The following is a 27,329-nucleotide window of genomic DNA, read 5'->3' as shown; positions in this document are numbered from 1 at the left end:
TCTTATTTTATAGTTGAGGAAACTGAGGCAAACAGAGGATAAGTTACTTACCCAAGGTCACATAGCTAGTAATGCCAGGGGCCAGATTTAAAGTTGGGTCTTCTTGAGTCCAGGACCAGTTCTCTGTCTACTTCACCAACTAGATGTCACACACACACACACACACACACACACACACACACACACATACAAATACACACATATACACACACACTAACAAACACACATGAAGGATGGGAGCCTAGTAGATGGGGGCAAGAATGAGGGAGTCTATGGAACACAAACAACCCAGGTGAGATTCTAAGAACACACACAAACACATACAGGAGGAAGACTAAATAGAGACCCAGACACCAAGGACAGAGACCAGGAGTACAAACGCAAAAGGGAGACTGGGAGAAGGGGATACGCAAGGCTGAAGGAGGGAAAGGTTGGGGGCTGAAGGGGAGGACATAAACATATTTACTCACTAGATAATAGGGGTGAGTGATGAGGAGGTAAGTCACCCATTGCCCTAGGTACACGCAGGCGGAGCAGAAGTTGGCAGTTGGGTGGGAGCAGGCCAGGTGGAATTGGCTGGCCCAGGACAGAGTCCATATCTAGGCAAGTTGGCAAGAGGAAAGAGGTCTGGTTAGGGCTGGAGTGTGGACATAGCTCACTTGATAACATGATGTAATTCAGCAGGTGGAGCCCATGGCCCCTACATAAGGCAGCCTCCCAGGCTCCTGTGAGCTCAGGACACCTGCTACCTTCCATTGGAATCTTTCAGTTTCAGCTTCAACTAGAGGTAAAGAAGTCTGATCATGAGGCCTCTTGGCATCGTCCTGCTGCTCTCCCTGACTCTATGCTGCTTCTTGTGTAAGTTTCTCCTTGGGCACACCACCTTCACATTAGGGCCAGTAGCCCTCAGATAGCCCTTCCTCCAGAGCCCAATTTGACTCTAGCTGCACTCTCATGGGAGTTTTTAAAGGTTAAAGTACAGGGACTCAAAGTTGGTGAAACAACTGCATTAAGAGAGTGCCTGAGTCTAGAAGATTTCTCCACAGCCGTGCTGTGTGGGTGGGAACAAGAGTTTTATTATCCCTGTTTTACAAAGGAGAAAATAGACACTAGATAGGTGAACTGGGAACACAACTAGGAGGTGGAAGACCCCCACCTCTGATCCTAGGTCTCCAGGTTATAAGACCCAGAATACAGACTGCACCTCTGAGGACCTGAGTTTGGGCTATAGAGAAAGGACATTGATAAGGATATCATAGACAGGATTCATATACAAGATAGGAGGTTAGATGAAAATTTTGACTTATGTTTATGGAAAAAGTGAGACAGAGACAAAGACAGAGGCAGAGACAGAGGCAGAAGCAGGAAGACAGACAGATACATAGCCCTCATGATCAGACTTCTTTACCTCTAGCTGAAGCTTAAACTGAGAGACAGAGACAACTAGGTGGCACTCTTGGATTCGGGAAGACCTGAGTTCAACTCCTGCCTCAAACACTCACTAGCTCTATGATATCATGCAAGTCACTTAATGTCTCTCAACCAGTTTCCTTATCTGTAAAATGGGGATAATAATAACACCTAACTCACAAGGATGTCATGAAAATATAATGAGACAAACATATAAAGAGCTTTGAAAACCTTAAAGTACTACACAAATGCTACCTATGATTTGTTATTGTTGTTGTCATGATTTCATTTGATCCTAAAAACCCTATAAGTGTCTTAGCGATTGTTACATTTATTTTACACAGTAGAAAGAAAGTAGAGTTAAGTGAATTGCTCAGGGTCTTACAGCTGGTGACTGGGTCAGGATGTGGACCCAGATCTCCTGATCCCCAAACCAATACCTTTGCATCTACAGTCTGCTACTTGTGTTGTTTGAGGACAGATGTAAGAATGAGATAAGATGTAGTGAAAAGAGCTCTCAACTTAAGGTCTGGATACCTGACTTGGGATCTTGGCTCTGATTATTAGCTACAAGACAATGGACAGCTTAATTCATCCCTCTGAGCATCAGTTTACTGATCTGTAACTTGGGAATAATAATCATCAGTCTGCTTATTTCATGAGATCGTTGTGAGGACAGGGCTTTTATTCATACTAAAGGACCACTTCAATTGCTAGCTTCTAGCAAGAATTCTAACATCCACAGGTCATTATGTAACCATGGTATCATCAGGGGATGTTAGAAATTATCAAGTCCTACCTTTCTGATTTTCATAGATGAGAAAAATGAGGCACAAGGAGGTTATGTGATTTGATGGGTGCTAAGTATCTGGGGGGGGATTTGAATCCAGATCTATTGACTGTTAGAATGTCTGGGCACTCTCTAGCACTGTAAGTTTCTGACCAGGTAAGGTCCTGGATGAGTTGAGGGAATATATTTAGTGAGAGCTCCCTCCACAGATGAAATCATAAGTCTAAATCTCACTCCATAGAACAGATTTGTAGGACATTGAGCCCATCCTCTCTCCCAAGCCAAAAGTCCTTTCTGCAGATAACCCAGGAAGGAATTACCCAATCTTTGCTTCAAAAATGCCAATGATGGGAAGCTCACTGTTGCCCAATGTTGTCCGTCCCATTTTAGGGGACAGATTTTCTTATTAGAAAGCTCTTATATTGAGCCCAAACAGCTACCCTATATCTATCCCCTATGCCATTCTGCTCTCTGGGGCCAACCCAAACAAGTCTGATCCCTTATGGACATGGAAATCTATGATCACAAAGAACTAGCAGAGATTCATCAAGAACAGGACATGCTTAACATGCATCCCCTTTTTCAACAGGGCAACTAACCTGGTGAGGTCAGTAAACTACTGCAATACAGACTGCCTTAGAATATAGAACAGTGATTGATAAAGGAACTCATGCTATTCTTGTAGACAAGACAGGGGGTCACAAGTCACACAAGAAGAGGAGGAGGTGGCTTCAGAGCTGTTTTAATGGAGAGAGTCAAAGAAAAGTCACAGGATCAAAGATTTGGAGCTAGAAGAGACATTGGAGGTCATTGATCCAATGCCTTCATTTTGCGGGTGAGGAAAGGGAAGGGCACATGGCTAGAAAGCTAAATGACCTGCAGTCCATCACAAAAATAGGAAATAGCAGAGATACAATTTGAAGATAGGTCCTTTGACTCCAAATTGCATCACACCACTCCAATCATTTGTGCTTGGATATCAACTCACGTGGAAAGAGGTTCCTAGTAGGGGGCTCTAGGGAAGTGGGCTTTATCTTCACTGGTTGATTATTTATCAATGACTTGGATAGAGACAAAGATGGCATGCTTGTCAAATTTTCAAGTGACAAAAAAGCCAGGAGGGAGAGGAAGCACCCACTGAGGGACAGGATTCAAAAAGATTTTGACAGGCTGGAACAGTAGGTCAAATCTAATGAGAGAAAATTTTGAGAAGCATATGAGTAAAATTTTACACTTGGGTTCAGAAAATCAACTTCACAAGTACAAGGTGAAAGTGTGACTAGCCTACTACAGTTCATCTTTAAAAGATGTAAGGGTGTTAGTGACCTAGCTCATTATGGATTAACTGTCTAGTATAGCAGCCCAAAATAAGTTAATGCTTCCTTAGGCTTCATTCACAGAATGTGTTCAATCTAGGGAGGTTATAATTCCATTATACACTGCCCTGGTCAGACAACATAGACAGTAATACATTCAGTACCACAGGCCTGCACAACCTACAGCCTGCAGGTCACTTGCAGCCCGCCAAAGGATTTTAGGCAGCCCACAAAAAATGTAGAGGATGTAAAATAAAGATGTAACAAGTGCTTTGTCCATGCCCCACTTAACCCAAAGAAGCTTAGCCTATTTTATTTTTGGCCTCTACCTACTGCCGCGTTATGCTGGTCTGCAGTACTAGATGCCACATTTAAGGAACAACATTGATAAGCTGGGGAAAGAACACGGAAGATAGTCCAACATAGTGAAAGCCCTACAATCATGACATATGAGGATTCTTGAATTGAATCCTGGAGAAAAGAAGATTTAGGAAGGATATGATATCTCTCTTCAAGTATTTGAAAGGTCATCAGGTGTAAGGATTAGACTTCTCCTGCTTGGTTTCAAGGGGGTAGAATTAGGAGCAATGGGTAGAAGTTACGAAGAGGCAAATGCTTGATATTGGGGGAAATTCCCTAAAATGTAATGATCTAACAATGAAACAGGTTGCTGCTGGAAGTAGCTCCTTCCCTCCAATGATATCCTGCCTGGACTCCTTCCCTAACAATTAGCAAACTTCTCCCACCCACTGAAGGGGTTCAAATAAAGTCAGAAGACTGGTTGTTAGGTATTTAAAATAAAAAACCCTCTCTAAGTCATTCTCACTTATTATCGTAGCAATTTTTTTTTTGGTGAGGCAATCAGGGTTAAGTGACCTGCCCAAGGTCACACAGCTAGTACGTGTCAAGTGTTTGATCTGAGGCCGGATTTGAACTCAGGTCCTCCTGACTTCAGGGCTAGTGCTTTATCCACTGTGCCACCTAGCTGCCCCTTTTCTCACTTATTATCATCCTCTTTTTTTCTTCTCTTTCTCAGTCAAACTCCTTGAAAAAAGCTATTTCCAGTTAGTACCTCCACTCTCTCTCCTCTCATTCCCTGCTAAGCCCTCTATAATCTGGCTTGTGACCTAATCATTCAAATGAAATTGTTTTCTCTAAAGTTACCTATGGTTTCTTACTTGTCATATCAATTAGCTTTTAAACCTTAATCCTCATCCTTCTTCAATTGTGCAGCATACTACAGTGTTAACCACACATTTCTCTCTAGATTTTCATGACGCTGCTCTCTCTGGGTTCTCCCCCTACCCATCTGACTGCTCCTCAGTCTCCTTTGCGAGATCACATGATCCTCAGTGTCATCCCTGCCCAAATGCAGAATTGTGTACTGGTCATATACTAGACTTGAACTGGTCACTGTGTCCATGCAATGGCTTTCATCAGTTACAATATCTAAGTATCTAAATTATGATTCAGTATCTAAATCATGATTTTTGACAGGTCACCATGTCCAGGCTTCCACCTTTCACAGAGTTTAACTTAATGGCTTTTCACTTCTTACTGTGTGTTATGGCTTTTCCCCACCTGGGACCTCACACCCTGCTCTGTACTTACACAGTCACCACCCTCATTTAAACCCTTAACCTTTTCAACCTTGACCACTCCAATATTTGATCCTCCTCTTGGTCTCCAGTGTCTCATCTCTCCAGTCCTTCCCCCACCCAGCTGCTGAAATGATTTCCCTAAAGCACAGATCTAACCATGTCACTCCTCTACTCAAGTAGTTTTCAAGGCTCCAGTGGTTTTGTTTATCTCTAGGGTCAAATATAAGATTCCTTTGCTTCCCTCTGTAGCTCTTCACAGATTGGCCCCTCCTTGCTTCTCCAATCTCCACATCACTCCCCTCCACATGCTCTACAGTCCAGCCATATTGGACTATTGGACTCTTCTCACACCACACATTGCATTTCCTGTTTCCATCCCTTTGCACTGGCTGTTCGCTGTGCCTACAATGCTCTCCCTCACTACTATCTCTTGGAATTCCTGCTTTCCTTCAAGACTCATTCACCTTCTGCTGAAGTCTGTCCTGATCTCCCCAGCAATTAGTGTGTTCCCAGGCAAGGTTACATTGTCTCTGATTTTTGTATCCTTTATATATATATATATCTATATGTATACATTGTGTCTCTCATTTGAACATAAGTTCTTTGAGAGGACAGACAGCTTGTCTTTGTATCTTAAAATAGTTCCTAACACAAGATAGGCTCTTCAGAAATACTTATTGATTGACTGAATACCCCTGTGAGACAGTTATTTGCTCCCTTTATAAAAGAGGAAACTGAGCCTTAGGAGAAAGAAAAGTGACCTACTCAAGACCACACAGCTAGTCAGTTTCAGAGGAAAATTCAACGCTAGGTCTCTAATTCCAGTTCCAGTCTGTGTTCAGCTACCCAAACCTGCTTTCCAAGTTATCCACGCTCAAGAAAAGTATATCAGAAAAAAATATTTGTTAAATAATAAGCATACTTTTTATTCATTCAGTGCTTTATACTTTCTCAAGCTCTTTTGGACCCACTACCTAATTAGTGGCCCATCCCAACCTCTTTGAAATAAATAGAACAAAGGTTGCTATGTCCATTTTGCAAATAGGCAAGCTCAAGTTCAAAACAGAGCAGTAACTGCTCCCAGATCATACAGCTGAGGACAGAACCATGACTGAAGCCTGGGTCTTCTTCCACCAAATGCTCTGCTCTTAAAGCATTTCAATCCTACTTCTGGTGGATAGGGAATGACAAGGGTTTTGGATTACTCCTAGTCTGTCCAGATATTAGGGTTATTTTTCTCCCAGCTCAACTACCTTTTCTGGGAATCCTTTTCAAACATCTGAGAAACACAATAAGCCAAATGGAAAGGTGATTCTCTTACAAAGGAAAACATCTGTCAGCAGAGCTCAGGTGATAATTAAGATTTCCAGAGACCTTAGATTTCTTTCTTATGGATTCTCCCTCCTCCAGAGCAAATTTGCTGCCCCATCTTTTCCCCCAACCAACCAACACCTTACTAGACTTTTTGGTGAGTTACTATGCCCAAAATATACATTGTCTAAGAACAATCCTTCTAGTGATAAGCATTTCCACAATTAGCTAGGCTGATTGCACAAATATTCCTTCTGTGATTACAGCATTAGTAGCTTGAAATGACCTTCCAAAGTCTGTGCTCTCCTAACATAGCCCTCAAGAACTTCAAATGTTATTTCATGCCTTGATGAGTCAATAGAAGAAGGTTTTAGTGAAGACAGCCAAGAACAACAATTCAGATTTAGATACAAGGACTGGGCTTCAAATCTTCCATTTACTACATGTGTAATCTTGGGTCTCAGTTTCCTTATCTGAAAAATCAGTGGGTTAGACTCTCTGAGGTCCTTTCCAGCTCTATGCCTTTGATCCTATGAAGGAATGTTATTTGCAGTGTTTTATTTACAACAGCCCTGCAAGGCAGGTAGCATAAGTATCATTATTACTATTGTATAAATTAGGAAACCAAGTGTCAGAGAGAAGTAACTCTTCCAATCTCCCACAAAAGAGTGCTGGCAGAGTCAAGACTGAAACTTCCGGCTCAACATGCTGTAATCTTTCCAGTTCTCCCATCTGAGGGGAGGGTACCAAGAATGAGAGCGTGCAGAGAGTCTGATTAAGATGTAACTCATTTTACAAGTCATCTAGAAAGGGGGAGGAAAAACAGTCTCTCAGAATTATGTATTTTACTCACTTGGAAATAGATTTAGAGAATGTCAGAGACAGATGGACCCTTGAGATGATGAAACATGCTGTCCATTACATAGAGCTGATGGATTTAGGTTATGGAATAAGACATATATTCTTGAGTACAGTCATTGGGGGAATTTGTTTTGCTTGACTTTGCATATTTATTACAATTTTTTTCATTGTTTCCCTAATGAGGGGATGTGAAGGAAAAAAATTAGATTTCTATTTTTTTAGTAGAAAATTGGGTGAAGGGAGATGCAACAAATGTGATATATTGCCTGCACTTTCAGATGAGGTCATTGTATCAATAAAACTGAAAGTGACCCCCAAAAAGGGACAGTGAAAGGTGATGTCACTTTACATTTTTGTCTAGGATAGACTTGCTCCAGTCACTCCCTAGAGTACAACCAGTGGCTTAATTATGAATGTTTATGATCAGGCAAAGAAAGCAAACTATTTAATTATATGGATCAAATTAATGGTTTAAAAAAAGAAAGTCTAGGATGGCTCTCAGATTGTAAATCTAGCTGCCTCAAAGTGAAGTTCTGCCCTTGACAGAAATAGGGACAGTAGGAGGGAGGGTATATTTGAGAAAGAACATGATGAGTTTTCATGTTGGAAGTGTTAAGACTGAGGATGGCTATGGGACTTCCAGGATTAAGTGTCCAATGGACAGTCCATGATGCAGAATTAGAGCTCAAAAAAGATATGTGGACTGGCTATGTAGTTTTGTGAGTCATCTGCAAAGAGATGACATTGAACCTATCAGAGCTGATCAAATCACTAAGAGAGAATGTTGAGAGAGAAGAGAGCCCAAGACAAAGCCCTAGAGTATGCTCACTCAAAGGGTTCAGGATATGTATAATGAGGAAACAAAGCAGATTGTGATGGAGCTGTCACACAAGAAGGAGGAAAACCAGGAGAGAGCAGTGCCATGGAAACCCAGAGAGGAGAGAATGCCTGGGATGTTGAAATGGTCAACAATGTTGAAAGTTTCATAAAGAGATCAAGGATCAAAGATAAGAACTGACAAAAGGACATTGAACTTAGCAGTCAGAAGATTATTAGTAACCTTTAAGAGAGCGGTGATTATCCAAATACACCACACCCATTTTTATGACTGCTCAATCTCCTTTGCTTGAAATACCCTGCCTTCCTATGTCTACCTGTCAAAATACCAGTTCCAAAACCACATTTCTCCAAGAAGTGTTGGCCTTCCCCACAGTACTTATCAGATTTTGCATTGCCTTATATTTATTTCTATTTCTACCTTTTCTCATGGGAAGGTCTCTTATCTTATTTATCTTTGTACCCCACTCCAGTTTCCCCAGCATTACAGAATCTCAATAAACTTGATTAACTTTTAAAAAGAATAATATAGACCATGGGATGTAAAACATAGACTGTTAAAGCTGAAAGTGACCTCTGATCATGAAACACGAAGTGACAGAACTAGAAGGGAACCCTTAGATTATCTAGTTTAACTGAAAGAAAAGTGAAATGCAGTGACAGAAAGAGACTGGTCCAAGGTCACACAGTGATTGACTAGCACAGTAAGGACTAAGCACCAGGTGTCCTGATTCCCAGAGGTTTGTTCAGTTGACTGGACTTTTGTCTAATTCTGCCACATTTCAGGGGACTGGGGTTTGTGAGAAGACCCATGTGATGGCATCTAGCAGGCTGCAGGGACACAGAGGGGTGGGTGGAGAGGCTGTGGCTGTAATCTGGACTCCTCTGGCTCCCTTATTCTCCTTCCCCCACCCCCAAAGTATCTGTCTTACAGACAAGGCAAACCTAATCTTTTTAAAATTTGTTTCCTAGATGCTGCACGAGCTGAAGTCCGAAATGTAAGAAGAGCTTCTACTTTTATCATTTTAACACATCTCCTGTGCCGTGGGAAGGGACCATTGATTCACACAGTCCATTCAGCATTCAGCACCTAATGACATTCAGCACCAGAATGACACCAGTCTTTTACCTAAGATCAAAAGTTACTTCCTCTTTCTGGATCTCAGCTTCCTTCACAATTAAATGAAGAGATGGGACAAAATGATCTGTGACATTCTATGTGTTCTATGTTCTGAGATCCCTTCCAGCTCTCACATTTTATGTTCTATGCTCTGACATTCCATGTCCTATGTCCTGGGCTCCCTTCCCACTCTATCTACTGTGTTCTGTGTCTGAGGTCACTTCTAACTCTGACATTTTGTGTTCTATGTCCTAAGCAGGCTTCTAGTTAGGAAGACCTGGCTTAGACCCCTGTATCTGTCCCCTACTGTCTATGTGACTCTGAGTAAGTCACTTAACCTTGAAGCAACCCCAGTAAACTAAGATTATAATTAACTATCACAGAACAGTTACAAATCTGCAAGGATAAAGGGTATTTCCTCACCAAGGATTCCTTGTACTAATGACATCACAAGTCACTCCCACTCCCAACCCCTAAAAAAGAATCAGGCACTGTGCTACGCCATGGGATACAAAAATGAAAATAAAGACAATCCCTGCCCTCAAAGACTTTATATTCTATCTTACACAGATAAGTAACTCCAGAATCCAAAGTAAATACAAAGTAATTTCAGGAAGAAGAGGGGTACTAACAAGGAGAGGTCAAGGAACGCCTCATGTGAAAGATCCTATCTGAGTTGAGCCATGAAGGGAGGTAGGGATGCCAAATGGGATGAGAAAGGAGGACATTTCAGGCCCTAGGAGCAGCCTCTGCAAAGATACAGAGGTTCTAGGAGATGGAATGTAGAGCCTGGGGAACACCAGCTAGACCAGTTTGGAGGTGTTGCTCCACAGGAAACATCCCATAGGCAAGGAGCTATACTGACCTAACCATGGTGGTCATCTATGGTCAGAGAAACTCCACAACAGATTCTTCATGGCAGCCTTGTGCAAGTGGATGTTGTTTCCTAAAGGAATCCACAAGCACAGTAGAGGTATTCAAGCCAAGGTTGGATGAATTTTTGTCAGGTACACTGGAGAGGGGAATCCCTGTTAAGTACTGGTGCCAGCTGAAATCCCATCTTCTACAGCAATCCTCTCCCAATCCCCCTTAATTCTAGTGCCTTCTACCTGTTGATGATTTCCAATTTATCCTATATGTAGTCTATATAATTTGTTGTTGAGTCATTTTCAGTAGTGTCCAACTCGTTGTGACCCCTTTCTGGGGTTTTCTTGGCAAAGATATTGGAGTGATTTGCTATTTCCTTCTCCAGCTCATTTTATAGATGCAGAAACTGAGGCAGAGTTAAGTGACTTGCCCAAGGTTATACAGCTAGTAAGTATCAGAGGTTGCATTTGAACTCAAGTATTCCTGACTGCAGGTCTGCCACTCTATCCAGTGTGCCACCTAGCTGTATTTAATTGTTTGTATGTTACCTCCCCCATTAGACTGTTGATGGCAGTCTTGTTATCAACAGGCAGTGTTGTGTCTCTACCACTTGATGACAAGGACTGTCTTTTACTTTTCTTTGAGTCTTCAGTGCTGAGTATAGTGCCTGGAACATAATAGGTGATTACTAAATGTTTATTGACTGGTAGACTGAATGGTTGGTATAGATCCCTCCCAGCTCTGAAGCTCTGATTATTTGGGTGTCTGTGGTATAGTAGGAGGATCAATTTGTTTTATTATTCTTCTAGCCTGTCTGCTATGACATGCCAGGATGCACCAAAGAATATAGCCCTGTCTGTGGCACCAATGGAAAGACTTATGGCAATGAATGCCTGCTATGTCAGGAAAATAAGTAAGTACCACCATGACTTTCTTTAGAGATAACACTTTAAAGCTCAATGTTCTTACTTCCTAGAACTGGGAACTTGAGAGGACGTTAGAGGTCATCTAGTCATCTAGTAGAGTTCTTAACTGGGGTCTCCAGGGTACCCCTCTGCCAACAAGTCAGTTGAAAAACCATGGGGTTCATGAACTTAGATGGGAAGAAATAACATCATTATTTTTACCAACCTCAACCTTAAATTTCTCGTTTCCTTCAATTATGAAAGTAGGCAATGAACTGAAAAGGGGTCCATTGACTTCACCAAACAAGTCCATCTCTCTCTCTGTCTCTCTCTCTCTCTGTTTCTCTGTCTCTCTCTCTCTGTCTCTCTGTCTCTGTCTCTGTCTCTCTCTCTCTCTCTCTCTCTCTCTCTCACACACACACACACACACACACACACACACACACACGTTTTAAAATCAAGAAAAAACAAAACCCTAATCTAGTCCAAAACCTTCATTTGACAGAGACCATGAAGGAAGGGGTGCTGACTTGCCCAAGGTCTCCCAGGTAATAAGTTACAGAAATAGGATTCAGTCCTAGGTCTGCTAGCACCTAATCCAGTGCTCTTTCTACAATACAATGATGCCTCTATCTGTCTAGATGTGAACAAATTTCATGTCATTTGCAGGGCCAAATGGACAGTGAGACAGCAGTGCAGATGACATAAACTGGGTCACCACTGCAATTATATCAAGGAAGACTACAGTGGACAGTGAGGAGTCTCTCATAAAGAGTTCCCTTGAGTACATTTTACAACATGGAGGAACAAGGGGAACAATCCTGGTCTTAAAGCCAGGAAACTTGGGACCTAGTCCTAACTCAGCCACTAACTTGCTTCATGATCTTGGGCAGGTCACTTCCTCTCTGTAAGCCTAGGTTTCCTCTTCTGTCAAATGGACAATTTGGACCAGATGTTCTTTAAGTGCCCTTCCCTGAACTCCTATCTAGAGCTAGAGGTTTATGTTCTACAATCTTTTTATCAGTAGTTCAATGCCTGTTACCCAGAGGGGATGCTTATGCACACCTCAAGGGTCTAAAAGTTAGGGTATAGCCTCTAAGTCAAAACCCTTGGATCTAATCTCTGATTCCTTCTACCACCATATTCTCTGCCCAGCATTTGGTATATTCCTATTCTTCAAGGGTTCTCAACATTCTAGCTGGAGATACCAGACACATACACCTGAAATAATAAAATAATCAGGAGGGCTAAATAACATGGTGTATACTCATAGATTTGTTATTAGTTACTCTCCTTCATGCACCCTTAATCTCAGCCAAACTGACTTACTTGCTATTCCCTACATGTGAAATTCCACCTCCTCCCTTTGTGCCTTTGCATAGGATGTACCCTTTGCCTGGAATGCCATCCCTCCACAGCTCTGCATCTTGGACTCCCTGACTCCAAAAAGGCTTTTTTTCAATTAGCACCTACTACATGAAGTAGGTGATTTTTCCCAATCCTCTCAGTTGTTGAGTCATTCTCCCCATTCCTCCAACCAATTACTTCGTGCTTACTGAATATACATTTTGTATTTCACTCAAATAGATTAAGTTCCTTGAGGGCAAGGATTGTTTTATTTCAGGTGTGTGTGCTGTGTGTGTTTTTTTTTTTATTCCTAGTGCCTAGCACACTCCAGGGGCTTAATAAATGCTTGCTGAATTAAATTAAATCAAATCTGAAAGGCTCCTCGAAATATGGAATACCACATCTGGAGGAGAACTTACAGAATATGTAGGACAGCTACTATATTTTTAAGAAAAGGAAACTGAATTTCAGGGAAGGTAATTACTTGCCCAAGGCATACACATCACTAGCAAAAGAGCTATAATGCAAATATGATCCACAATTTGTAGTTCATTGCTCTTTCCTAAGGGCTACCAAATCTGGCCTTAGACACTTCCTAGCTGTGTGTCTCTGGGCGAGTCACTTATTCCCGTTTGCCTTGGTGTTATCATCTATAAAATGAGCTGGAGAAGGAAATGGTAAACCACTCCAGTTGCTGTTGTTTATACTTTGTTCTCAAAGAGGATCTTTATCTTTGCTAAGAAAACCCCAAATAGGGTCATGAAGAGTAGGACATGACTGAAAGCACTGAAGGACATTAACAACAACAAAGGAGGTCAAAGGAGGAAGACTTCAGTGAGTTGTGGAGGAGCAAGGGAGGTGGAGAAGGGGACACTTGAAGGAGGAATATGATTTGGACCAACTTAAGGAAAGGGGAGGACCTTCCCTACCAAGGGAATAACTTGATGAAAGGGCCAAGGGAGGGTTGTGCCTGTTGAGACTATGGAATCTGAGGGCTAAGGTTGAGATTGAGGATTAAGACCTAAATTTCTTCCCTACATATGACACATTTTCAAATTATCCTGCAGTTTTACCCTAGCTTTGTCCTCCATCAGAGGCCTCCTCCTTACTGGAGACTGGGATAGTAAGGAACTACACAAGCCTGATATACCAGGTTGGTCCCACACTTGGGTCTCTCAGTGCTAAGGATTATGAAGAATCACCATTTCCTGGGCCTGGTTTGGTATCTTGAAACATTTCAAGTGGCTGATGGTTTCAATGCATTTACAAACCTTGCTAAGGTGAACTTGGAATCATTTGGTAATTTTCCCATGGTCTAAGTTGTTGACATGAACTTATATCTTTATCAGCAATAGGGAGGACAAACAAAAATAAGGTGTCCTTGACTTTTAGAAATCCACCCAGGTTCCAAGGTAAAATCATCAACTCATAGAACACAGAAAGTCAGAACTGGAAATGATCTTAGAACATAAAGCTTAAAATGTACCAATATTTTAAACATATATTTTCCTATTTCCCCTTTAGGGAAGTTCTGTGTAAAGGTCTGAATCAAGGATTCTTCATTTGTGTGGGGGGGGGGGGGGGGGGGGGGGGGGGGGTTGGGGCGGGAGGGTGTGTCTTGAATCCCCAGTGTGGTGGAACCCTTCTGAGAATCATGTCTTTAAAGGCATAAAACAAAAGACATAGCATTACAAAGGAAATGGAAATAGTCAACAAATTATTAAGGAAAAAAATTTCTCTGACCCCAAGTTAAGAACTCTTAGCTAGACTTTTCCTGACTAGATTGATTGTCCAAATTCAAGGTGATGAAAATGTTATGATATGTTATGCATCAAAACTAAGTAATTTATAGTCCCTAAGCAAATTTTAAATGTAACATTTTTCTTTAAAAAAAAAAAAGAATAGATAATACATAGGGCAGAAGCAATAATTAAGGTGATTAAACTGAAGGGTACCAGGGTCCTAGCATAGCAGTGGATTTAATTCATTTGGGAACTAGGAGTCCTGGGGAAAGAGAGAATGGGAATAATGGAGGGACTCTGAGGCACTTAAAAGTATTAATAGCTAACATTTATATAGCACCTACAGTGTGCCAGGCAATACACCAAGCACTTTACAATTATCACCTCATTTGATCTTCACAACGACCTTGGGAGGAAGATGCTATTGTTAGTCATTTTGAAGATGAGGAAACTTAGGCAAACAGAGATTAAGTGACTTGCACAGGGTCGCATAGCTAATGAGTGTCTGAGATTGGATTTGAACTCAGGTCTTCCAGACTCTAGACTCCCCACCTTTATTTACTGTGCTTCCTAGCTGCACTTGCTCTTGTCCAGAGGAAAAAAATCCACAAAAAAAGATGAATTTTGAAAGCTCTGGATATGTTTGACCCAGAGAACAGAAAATGAAATGAGGTGGGAAGAAAAGCATAGGGAAGGGGATATGGCCTTTCAACATGGGAAGGATTGTTGAGGAACAAAGAATGCACTTTGTTCTTCTTAGCCCCAAAAGGCAGAAAAAAGAAGCAATGAGCAGAAATTTCCAAGAGACTGATTCAAAACAAGTTTCTGAGAAAAAAAAAATCTGACCATCCATGAAACAGCTAATCTTCTGATGTTCTTTGTTCTAAGGTTCCTTCCAACTTTTACATTTTGTGTTTTAAGGTTCCTTCTTACTCTAATGTTCTGTCTTGTCTTTGTTCTAATAATGACATTCTGGGCTGAATTTTCTTTCCCACTTCAAGGACTAGGTTTTTGTAATAGTAGTGACTCACAGTGCTCTATCTTTTGATTTCTTCTACAGATTAAGAGATGTTCATATCCGAATCAGAAAAGAAGGGAGGTGCTGAGGAACCACGATATCCTTCATCCCAGTAGGACAGCATCATAGCTGGCCAGCCTGATTCTTCAATAAATACATAAGATTGATTCCTGCCATTTATGTGATTTGTCATGGAAAAAAAGTATGTTAGAGAAAGAAAGCATGGTATTGTGTATAGAAGATTGGCCTCTGGGTCAGTTCAAATCCCCTGACCCCCTATTGCCTGTGCGGGTTCAAGCCCTGCTCCTGACCCCTACTGTCTGTATGACACATCACCTCTCAGTCCCCCAAACAACTCTCCTAGATTATAAAATGCAGAGAGAATGCTTACTTGCATTGGAAAAAAGAGCTATACACCAGAAGTTCCATATAATGAGAAAATCATATATCTTATTTGAAGAAGAAAAAAAAAAAAGAATGGACAAGATCTAGAGGATGGTTTAGGAAGAGTGACTAGGATCACTATTAATTGCTCATATTTTTATAGGGCTTTGTAGTAATAAAGATATTCATAGTAGTTTATGCCATTCAGTGCTTACTAATACCCTCTATATAGCACAAATATTCCTATTATCATTTAAATGTAAGAATTCTGAAGTTTGGAAAGGAGAAGTGACTTGTCCAGAGTCATACAGTCAGTTAATGACACAGCCAAATTAGAATACAGCTCTTCTGACTGCCAATCCAAGGTTCTTTTCATTGCATTACACTGTCTTTAAAAGCCCTAGCCTGCAGGATGGGGAGATCACAGAATCCTAGTAGTTTAGAATTGAAAGGAATCTTATAGACCATTTATTCAAATCCTATCATTTTATGTTAACTGGTCATTTTACAAATGGAAAATCAGAGAAGTTAGGTGATTTGCCCAAGATCACACAGCTAGTACACAGAGATGAGATTCAAACTCTGATTGTCTGAATCCAAATCCATTGATGTCTTCATTATACCATCCTGTCAATAAGGACATTATGATTAAAGGAAATGGGTCATTTTTCCTCCTTCCATGAAAGTTGCATTGCATATTAAAAAGAAATAATCATTAGAGGAAATCCAAGAACAGAAGGGAGAAAACATGATGGAGAGACTCCTGGTGGGGATCAGTAAACAGAAAAAAAAAACAGATAAGATATTGTCATGGATGAATAAAAGAGGAAACAGGGCCAGAAGATGATAGATAAAAAGTTCAGGAAACAAAACCCAAATATGGCTTGGAGGTACACTACAATGCCAAAAGAGGACTTCCTTGGATTCTCTGAGAGCTCCCAATGAGAGTTCCTTTTCAAGCCTGCATCAGAACAGCTGACACATTCTTAACTGGCTTTAATGATCATTTCATTCTCCCAAAGCCTCATTTCAAGGTTCAAGGCAGATAGAAGTACAGCTCATGCTAATGGGAACTTGCTTCATTGAAGTTAATTAAGAACAAAAACCAAGGCTATAGTGAAGGGCACATGACAGTCTCTTGTGAAGCTGCCCAGGTCCAGGCCTGTCTCTTCATTCTGTCATGTAGTAGCAATAGACATAAAGTTCAACCAGGAGCTGGCCAGCTTGGTCAGGACTGATAGCTAACTCACCACAAGTGCCTGCTGCCCTCTGCCAAGGCACATTTGCCACCAAATAAAGTACTCAGAGGAGTTTACAAATCTGCTGTTATGCAACAACTCTATCAGTACAATTCTTAACAATCAGGTTCAGAAATTAACAGCAAAAGAACACATAGAGGGCAGAGCAAAGATGGCAGAGTAAAAGCAGTGACTTGCTTGAGTCCTCATCCCCAAACCCTCCAAATATCTGTAAAAAATGGCTCTAAACAAATTCTAGAGCATCAGAACCCACCAAAAAAAAAAAGAGTGAAACAAATTTCCAGCCCAAGACAACCTGGATGTTTGATCTGAAAGGTCTGTTGCACTGGGCTGGGAGAGGAGTGCAGTTTAGCGTGGGCTGTGTAGGCAAAGACCAGGCCTCAGTAAAATTGGAGCAATCCTCAGGGGACCAAATCACCAGCAGTTGAGGCAGTTTCCAGACTTCTCAACCCACAAATGCCAAAAACAACTTAGAAAGTCAGTAAGAAAGGTCTATCAGACCTGGGTGAGAGAGGAGCATGGTCCAGTCCTAGTCCTGGCACAGCTCCAGGGTGGTGGCTGCTTCCTGAGCTCTTGGCCCCCATGCATAGGGGGGATCAAGTGGCTGATCAGAGGGATATTGCAGGGATCTCTTTACTGGTTCTGAGACAGGATTCTCTTGCTTTGCCTGTGCTTGGATCTCGGTTGTGGTCCTGGCTGGTTATCCTGTGGTGAGGAGGAGCATTGGCATGGTGGAGCTTGTGGTGGCAGGGGAAAGGGAATCTTCCTCACAGTTCCAAGGCAGAAAAAAGTGCTTGTGGTCACTCAGAGACTACAGCATAACCCCAGAAAGGAGTAAACACCTCACCTTTGATCATGCCACCTTGGAAGAACTGAAAACTTATAGGTCCCTAGAAGTATCTCTGAAAACAGCTGCACAAAACTCCTGAAGTTTGGGATAGTACACCCTCCACACTAGAAGCAGACCCCTACCTTAACAAAGAGTTTAAAACTCAAGTAATTGGCTGGGAACACGAGCAAACAGTGCAAAAAAAAAAAAAACTCTGACCATAGAATCTTATTTTGGTGACAAAGAAGATCAAACATACAACCAGAAGAAGACAACAAAGTCACAACTCCTACATCCAAAGCTTCCAAGAAAAATATGAATCAGTCCCAGGCCATGGAAGAGCTCAAGAAGGATTTTGAGAAGCATGTAAGAAAAGTAGAGGAAAAACTGGGAAAAGAAATGAGAGTGATGCAAGAAAATCATGAAAAACAAGTCAACAGCTTGCTAAAGGAGACCCACAAAGTTCTGAAGAAATTAACACTTTAAAAAATAGCCTAACCCAAATGGCAAAAGAGATTCAAAAAGCCAATGAAGAGAATGCCTTAAAAAGCAGAATTGGGCAGATGGAAAAGGAAATCCAAAAGCTGACTGAAGAAAATAATTCCTTAAAAATTAGAATGGAGCCAATGGAAGCTAATGTCTTTATGAGAAATCAAAAAATTATATAACAAACCAAAAGATTGAAAAAACAGATGACAATGTGAAAATATCTCATTGGAAAAATAACTGACCTGGAAAATAGATTCAGGAGAGATAATTTTAAAATTATTAGACAACCTGAAAGCTATGATCAAAAAAAAAAAAAACCTAGGCATTCTCCTTCAAGAAATTATCAAGGAACACTGCCCTGATATTCTAGAACCAGAAGATAAAATGGAAATTGAAAGAATCCACCAATCACCTCCTGAAAGAGATCCCCAAAGGAAAACTTCTAGGAATATTATAGCCAAATTCCAGAGTTCCCAAGTGAAGGAGAAAATATTGCAGGCAACCAGAAAGAAACTATTCAAACATTGTGGAAAACACAATCAGGATAACACAATATTTAGCAGCTTCTACATTAAGGGACTAGAGGGCTTAGAATATGATATTCCAGAGGTCAAAGGAGCTAGGATTAAAACCAAGAATCACCTACTCAGAAAAACTGAATATAATCTCTCAGGGGAAAAAATGAACATTCAGTGAAATAGAGGGCTTTCAAGCATTCTTGATGAAAAGACCAGAGCTGAATAGAAAATTTGACTTTCAAATACAAGACTCAAAAGAAGCATGAAAAGGTAAACAGAAAAGAGAAATCATAAGGGACTTATTAAAGTTGAATTGTTTACATTCCTACATGGAAAGATAATATTTGTAACTCATGAGACCTTTCTCAGTATCAAGGCAGTTGGAGGGGAAAAAATTATATATATATAAAAAATATGTATGTATGTATGTATGCATATATGTGTGTGTGTGTGTATAGACAGAGGGCACAGGGTGAGTTGAAGATGAAGGGATGATATCTAAAAATAATATTAAGGGGTGAGAGAGGACTATACTGGGAGAAGGAGAAAAGGAGAGTTAGAATGGGGTAAATTATCTCACATAAAACAGACAAGAAAAAGCTTTTACAGTGGAGGGGAAGTGGGGGAAAGTGAGAGGGAATGAGTGAATCTTACTCTCATCAGATTTGGCTTAAGGAAGGAATAACATACACACTCAATTGGGTAAGGAAATCTATGTTGCCCTGCAGGAAAATAGGAAGGAAGGGGATAAAAGAGTGGGGTAGGATAGAAGGGAGGGCAGATTGGGGTAGGGGGTAATCAGAAGCAAACACTTTTGAGGAGGGACAGGGTCAAAGGAGAGAATAGAATAAATGGGGCATGGGATAGGATGAAGGGAAATATAGTTAGTTTTTCACAACGTGACTATTATGGAAGTGTTTTGCATGACTACGCATGTATAGCCTGTATCGAATTGCTTGCTTTCTCAATGAGGGTGGGTGGGGAGGGAAGAAAGGAGAGAATTTGGAACCCAAAGTTTTAAAAATAAATGTTAAAAATTGTTTTCAAATGCAACTGGGAAATAAGATATACAGGCAATGGGATATAGAAATCTATCCCGCCCTACAGGAAAATAGAAGGGGAAGGGGATAAGAGAAGGGGGGAAGGTGATAGAAGGGAGGGCAGATTGGGAGAAGGGGTATTCAGAGTGCATGCCATCTTGGAGTGGGGGGAGGGGAGAGATGGGGAGAAAATTTGAAACTCAAAATCTTGTGGAAGTGAATGTTGAAAACTAAAATAAATTAATTTTTAAAAAAGAATTAGAAATTGAAGGGATGCCCATCAATTGGGGAATAGCTGAACAAGTTGTGGTATGTGATTATGATTGGATACTATTGTAATATAAGAAATGATGAGCAGGATGCTTTCAGAAATACCTGGAAAGATTTACCTGGGCCGATGCAAAGCGATATGTACTGTGTACAAAGTAACATCAATATTATAAGATAAGCTGTGAATGACTTAGCTATTCTTAACAATATAGTGATCCAAGACAAATCTGAAGGACTTATGATGAAAAATGTTATCCATCCCCAGAGAAAGAACTGATGGTGTCTGAATACAGAGTGAAGCATACCTTTTTTTGTCTGTGTTTTCTTTCACAACGTGATTATTACAGATATATTTTGCATAATTACACATGTATAATCTCTATCAAATTGCTTGCCTTCTCAATGAGGGGAGGGTTGGGGAGGGAGGAAGGGAGAGAGTTTGGAACTCAAAGTTTTAAAAACAAATGTTAAAAATTGTTTTTACATGTAACTGGGGAAAATAAAATACTAAACAAATACAAAAAAGTAAAAAAAAAAAAAACATACACACACACAGAGGTAGACCTAATTTTTTCTGGGCTTACTGCTAACACCTTATCCAGAAAGGGTCTGTCGTGACTCTAGTGACCTGTTCTCCTCATCCTTCCCTGGGGATAAGGACCAAATGTGACCAGACTGGCTCAGGGAAGAAGAGATGAAAGGAACACCCATTCTAGACCTGATGCTGAAACATGGGGACACTGGTTATTGGAGGAGAAAAGACAGGAACTTGGGAGTAAGTTACCACTCCATCATAGAGTTTGTGACTGAGGAGAGACAATAAGGATATAATCTGACACACGCTGTTTTGGAGAGGGCAGATGTCAGAGGATTCAGAGTTCAAATCTGGCCTTGAACATTTAGTAGCTGTGTGACCTTGAGCAAGTCATTTAACCCTGTTTGCCTCAATTTCCTCATCTGTAAAATGATCTAGAGATTGAAATGGCAAACCACTTTAGTATTTTTGTCAAGAAAATCTCAAATGGGGTTACAAAGAGTCCAACACAACTAAAATGACTCAACAACAACAAAGATTTCAGAGGATTCAGAGAAAGAATATGTAGGTTCCTATGGCCTAAAATTCTGTGTGGGAAGTTGACCTAAGGCAGATGGTTGGAAAGTTGTCAAGACTCCAATTCCACAGACAAACACTATCTATTCTAATGAAGAAGAAAAGGAAATAGCTGCCTACAGAGAATAGCGCAACTGCTTAAAATGATGTAAATATATAAAGTATATAGGGTTGAAAATAGTGTAAGTGCATAAAGAACTTAGTGAACAATTCAAATTTTAAAAAATTTAAGACATAATAATAATAATGACAGCCAGCATTGATACAGCTCCATTATCTGCCAGGCACTGTACTAAGCACTTTCCAAATAGTTTCTCATTTGATCTTCACCACAACACTGGGAAGTAGGTACTATTATGGCCTCCATTTGATATGAGGGAACTGATACAAACAAAGATCAAGTGACTTGTCTAAGGTCACACAGACAGATATAAAAGATGGAAGCAAGTGCAGGTATTTGAGGAAAAATATAAAGATGACAGTTTTATAAGGATAGCACTAGGAACCCTGAAATTCAGAACAAGCCAAGCCTGAGGAAGGGTGCCAAGGACAACAAAAAAGGATTTGTTTGGGGTTTTGTTTTTTTTCCTTTTTTTTTTGGTTTTTTGGGTTTTTCTAGCTATGCTGGGATCGAGAAGAAGAGCCAAGAAATGACAAAGCTCCTTGTTGAGAGGAGGCAAGGATGATGACGCAAAGGAGCTGCAGCTGCTCAGTTGTTATTTTGTTCCTGTTTTCCTCGCTGAAAATGATCTCAGCATTGAGGGTAAGAAAAAACAAGGTAAGAGGTTGTGGAAACCCATGATCAGGGAGGAAATGATAAAATAGGACCTCACTTCCCTCACTGAGTTCCTATCACTCTGCCTAGATAAATGAGCCCCAGCATAGTAAGAGAACTTGACAGATGGAGCAGCTGAGGTGCTGTCAGTGATATCTCAAAGAGGGTGGAGAACAGCAGGTGCGTAGTGGGCCAATGATCTGACTATTTAAAAAAAAAAAAGCATGGGAGTGAAGGAGTCTTAAGTTTTCAAACTATAAACTGATGAGCTTAACTTCAAATCCTGGCAAAAATTCTTTTTAAAAATATGATTAAAAGGATGTTTGTGAGCATTTAGAAAGGAAAGCAAGGGTACTAGGCCTCTATGCCAAAAAGAACAAAGAAAAAGGAAAAGGACCCACAAAACGAAAGTATTTCCTGCAGCTCTTTTTGTGGTGGGAAAGAAATGGAAACTGAGGAGGTGCCCACCAACTGGGCTGAACAAATTATGGTATGCAAATATAATGGAATACTGTCATGCTATAAGAAATGGGAGGAAGGGAAGGAAATAAATATTTTTATACTACCTACTATGCATCAGACACTGTGCTAAAGTGCCTTTTACAAATATTGTCTTATCTTATCCTCATAACAACCTTAAGAGGTAGATGCTATTATTATCCCCATTTTACTGAGGAACACTGAGGTGAACAACAGTTTGGCAACTTCCCCAGGGTCCCACAGCTGGTAAGTGTTTGAGATCTAATTTGAACTCAGATCTTCCTGACTCCAGGCCCATTGCTCTGTGCACTATGGTGCCACCTAGCTGCTACTAGAACATTGTTTTTTAAAATGAGTAATTTTGAAAGACTTAAGATCTCCAAGAATGATTCCAGAGGCCCAGTGATGGAACATGCTACCTGCTTCCTGACTGCTAATGAAGTCAGAGTGCAGATCGATAGATAAGTTTTGTATAAGGTCAATGTGGCCAATTTCTCACCCCAGGACATCCCTCTATTTCTGCAGTTCCCTTCTCCTATTGGTGAGTTCCCTCTCTCACTCAGCATTATCTTCCTCAGCTTCTTTTCACGTGTTGTCTTCTCTTATTAGAATATAATAGGGCAGCGAGGTAACACGGTGGTTAGAGAGCTGGGGCTGGAGTCAGGAAAATTCATCTTTCTGAATTCAAATACTGCTTCAGACACTCACTAGCTGTGTGTCCCTGGGCAAACCACATAACCCTGTTTGCCTCAGTTTCCTCATCTGTAAAACAAGCTGAAGAAGGAAATAGCAAACTATTCCAGTATCTTTGCCAAGGAAACCCCAAATGGGGTCACGAAGAGTAGGACACAACTGAAACAACTGAATAACAACCTACTTAATTGATGTTCTTTTGTGACAAGATTATTCAATCTGGAACCAGTGGTCGATATGGGAATGCCATAGATATAGTACATTTGGATTTTGGCAAAGCATTTGACAAAGCCTCTCATTTTATACTTGTAGGTGAGATAAAGAGATGAGGACTAGAAGAAAATACAGTTAAATGAACTCAGTATTGTTCTAATGACTGAACTCAAATGAAATAAGTACCAGCAAGCAGAGAGGTCTCTAGTGAAATGCCCAAGGTCTCCATCCTTGGCTCCATGCAGTACACCAGAAGTGAGAAATACATTGCTAAGTGCAGCCACAACCAAATTAAAATATAACTGGGAACATTTAATGAAATAAATAAAAGTACAATAAATATTACTATGTAGTTTTTAAGTCACTATGAGGCAGCATAGATCCTTATGTGTGGTGAGTCTGACATGAATACTATTAACCATTTTTAAAACAAGGACTTGGATAGAGTCATAGATGGCATGCTTATAAGATTACTAGGTAATGAAAATCTAAGAAAGATAATTAACAGACCGGATGACAAGGTTCAGATCCAAAAGGATCTCAATAGACTATAACAATAGACCAAATTTAGTGAGATGATAGTTATAGGGATTAGTTTAAAGTCCTGCACTTGGCCTCAGAAATCAACTGTGCAAGTTCAGGATGGAAGAATCAAAGCTAGAAAATAATTCTGTGGGAAGAAAAAATTGGGGGTTTTAGTGAACTACAAGCTCAATGTATGTCTCCAGTATAACATGGCATCTAAAAGAGATGAAGCATTTATTAAGTGCTTACTGTCGCCAGACACTTTGAGAAGCACTAGAGACACACATAGAAGCAAACAAGACAATTCTGCCTTCAAGGAGCTTAGGCAGATAACAGCTAAAGGGGAACTGAAAAGTGGAGGAAAAGAACCTCAGAAAGGGGATCTTTCCAGGTTAGGAAGGAAGTTGGTGAAGAGGGGAGAGAAATCCAGAGATTGAGTTAAGTAGTTGGATTGCAATCTTAGATTGCATGAGAAGCATCACATCTCAGACAAAGAAGTTACTAGTCCTGCTGCACTCTGCTGTGATCAGACCACATCTCCACACCGGGAGGCAGGCAGACCAATGAGATATAGTAGAAAAATCTTGGGTTCAATTCTAGAGTGAGATTATTGACAAACCAGAAAAGACCTAGAGAAGGACAAAAATCAGAGCAGTGGGAGCCCAAGAGGCCAGGCCATTTCCATTATTTGATGGAACTCTGATCAAGAGAAGAAGACTTATACAGGACATCATAGTTATCCTCAAGTATCTGAGGAATTCCCATGGGAAAGAATTTGATCTGCTGACCATGGAGTACAGAAACAAGAGCAATGGGTCAGTCACAAGAAGGAACATTTAGGAAAGATATAAAGAGAAGCTTCCTAATATTAAGATCTGTCCAAATGAGGAAGGGGTTGAGATGCATGTGGTAGATTCCCATCCCTGGAAGCCTTTAAGCAGAAACTGTAGGATCACTTGTTAGGGAGTTTGTAGGGGGAGATTCAGGTCCAGTTACAGGTTGAACCTCATGACATCTAAGTTCAATTCAATCCTGGATGTCACAGTCTAGCCAGGCCCTCCAGGGGAATCCAGAGGCATGGGCATGGTCTTTGAGGTGATTTGGTTCAGCCTTGCCAATCTATACCCACTGTGCTGGGTGATATAGGAACCAAATGAATTTCCTGAATCAGGATCATTGGATAGAAATCCTTTCCTTCTCTCCCAACTTGCTTATGGTTCCCAAGTAATGATTCGAGAGAGCTCTTGAAATGCCATGGGAACAAGATGGCCCTGAGATTTAAATGTGTCCACTAGGGGGTGATGTGGTTCCATCCTCTGACCTTCCCTGTCCACCAAGTCTAGATAGCTGCCCACAGATCAAAACAAGCATAAGGTATCACGATTGCCAGGGAGGAGTGTACTCAAATACTGCAAAGCATGAGCTTGTGGTTAGAATTAGATTTAACAAGTCATGCAATGTCCAAATTGGAAGAAAAATCAAAACACTTAAGAAAACATTAAATGTCAGATCTTAAAGCATAGAATATAGTATGTCAGAGCTCAGAGGATCTCAGGTCAGAGGACACAGACCATAATAGCTGAAAAGACCATAAGTATGGAATGTCTTAGCTGGAAGGAGCTCCAGAAATACAGAATATAGAGGAGAGATAATAGGATACAGATTTAGAGCTAGAACCACTTCATTTTACAGATGAAAAAACTGAGATCTAGAGTGGGGAAATGACTTGCAAAAGGTCATATAGGTATTAGCAAAATCTGAGTTTAAACTCAGATCCTCTGGTTTCAAATCCCAGATTCCTTCTATTGCACCTTACTACTCTTCCTGACTCCAATGTATCTATCTCCAAACCATCCTACAAACTATTGCCTGATTAATACTTATCCTTCCAAATGGGAAGGGGGGAAAGAAAGGCAGAAGGAAAAAGGGAAAGAGAGAGAGAGAAGGGGGAGAGAGAGGGAAACAGAGAGAGAGAGAGAGAGAGAGAGAGAGAAATACAAAAACAAATAGGAGAGTGGTGACCAGGGAAGGATACTGTGGTATGACAAGTTACAAGGATGGTGGATGGGGCCATAGGAAAGTGAACAAACAATAGCAGAATTGATTTGATAGTGGTTCTTGATCTGGAGAGTGAGGAGATTGGAAGATATGGCTGTGGCCAGTCTGAAGTAGGGAAGCAAGTAGGGCAGTCACCAAGGGAAGGGCAAACGTTCCAAAGATGAAAGGGTTAAAAAGCCTCAAGAAATGGTTTCTGGTGTGAGTGACAAGGACTTGGACAAGGCAGGAGAGTAGGGAGTGGAATGCTGCATGGCTCTAGCCTGACTGTCCCAAGACTTCCAGGTAGCTTCTTGATTGTCCTGCTTTGATTCAGAACATACGAATGGTGAAAATCTGCCAGCCAGCCTGTAGGGCATTCAAGTCCATGCATCTGTCCCCAAAGAGTTTCATTCAGCGTGGCATATCTACCCATTTCACTCCCCTGCTTCAAACCCCTGCCGTGGTTCCCTACCTGTGCAAATCCCTCAACCTAGCATTCAAAGCTCTTCCCAAGGTGGGAGTTGGGAACTTAGGTCTCACAAGGGCAGCTCAGGTAAGAAGAACCAGTCTTACAAAACCATTGTGTGGAGGAAGAAGTATGTCACTGCAGGAATTATAGAATGAGCCTGCTGCTGCTTCTGCTACATGCAGACCCCTATGCTCTATGGGCCACTTCAATGTCCAAGGTCCACCCCCATGGATGAGGCTGTTTCTGCTCTTTTTTTTTTTTTAGCTTTTTGATGAGGGAATAAGGGTTAAGTGACTTGCCCAGGGTCACATAGCTAGTTAAGTGTCAAGTGTCTGAGGCCAGATTTGAATTCAGGTCTGCTGACTCCAAGGCCAGAGCTCTATCCACTGTGCCACCTAGCTGCACCTTGTTTCTGCTAATTCTTACCACTTATGCTAGCGACACAAGCCATACAAGCAAGAGGGACGTCACAGAAGAAAGGAAGCATTAGGACACATTCAGGAAAAAGGAAATCAGCCAAACTTGGGTAGTACAGGGTGTCCCAACAGTCTTAGTACAATTTGAAGCTTTGATAATTTAAAACTGTGCTGACTTTTGAGACACCTTTCTGTAGAGATAGATGGAAAAAGATGTAGTCCTTTCACATCCTTCTGGACCTCCTTGCAGCATTTAATGTTGCGGTCACTCTCTTACTCAATAAACTCCAATGGCTCCCAATTGTTTCCACATAAAAATATAAAATGCTCTGTTTGGCATTCAAAGCCCTTCAAAACTTAGCCTCCTACCTTTCCAGTCTTCTTACACCTCATTCCTCAACACATAACTATTCAATCAAGTGACACTGGCCTCCTGGCTGTTCTACAAACAAGACACTTCACCTCTTAGGTCCAGCATTCTCTCTGGCTGTCCCCCAGGCCTGGAAGTCTCTCCCTCCTCCACTCCCACTACTGACCTCTCTGGTTTCTTTTAAATTCCAACTAAAAACCCACCCCAAGCCTTCCCCAACCCATCTTAATTCCAGTACTTTCTCTGTTAATTATTTCCTATTTATCCTGCATCTAGCTTGCTTTGTGTATATATTTGTTTGTATGTTGTCTGCCTGTTATATTATA

The 27,329-nt window shown here is 40.9% G+C and overlaps 1 protein-coding gene across 1 annotated transcript; it reads left to right on the top strand.

Annotated features, from left to right (window-relative positions):
* Positions 1 to 722: 722 nt before the first annotated feature.
* Positions 723 to 15,292, top strand: LOC114027629 (serine protease inhibitor Kazal-type 1-like). The gene is made up of 4 exons (XM_027841697.1): positions 723 to 858; positions 9,099 to 9,124; positions 10,923 to 11,026; positions 15,168 to 15,292. Exons 1-4 carry the CDS (start codon positions 804 to 806, stop codon positions 15,211 to 15,213), a joined length of 231 nt encoding a protein of 76 aa, XP_027697498.1. The 5' UTR covers positions 723 to 803; the 3' UTR covers positions 15,214 to 15,292.
* The last annotated feature ends 12,037 nt before the right edge of the window (positions 15,293 to 27,329 follow it).

Source organism: Vombatus ursinus, unplaced genomic scaffold (genome assembly GCF_900497805.2).
Source record: "Vombatus ursinus unplaced genomic scaffold, bare-nosed wombat genome assembly UNPS02014863.1, whole genome shotgun sequence".
Taxonomy (NCBI): domain Eukaryota; kingdom Metazoa; phylum Chordata; class Mammalia; order Diprotodontia; family Vombatidae; genus Vombatus; species Vombatus ursinus.
This window is presented reverse-complemented; position numbering and strand designations above follow the sequence as displayed.

Coding starts and splice junctions, on each gene's coding strand:
- LOC114027629 (XM_027841697.1), top strand. CDS start 804: ATGAGGCCTCTTGGCATCGTCCTGCTGCTCTCCCTGACTCTATGCTGC. Junction 9,125..10,922: donor CACGAGCTGAAGTCCGAAAT/GTAAGAAGAGCT, acceptor TTATTCTTCTAG/CCTGTCTGCTATGACATGCC. Junction 11,027..15,167: donor CTGCTATGTCAGGAAAATAA/GTAAGTACCACC, acceptor TTTCTTCTACAG/ATTAAGAGATGTTCATATCC.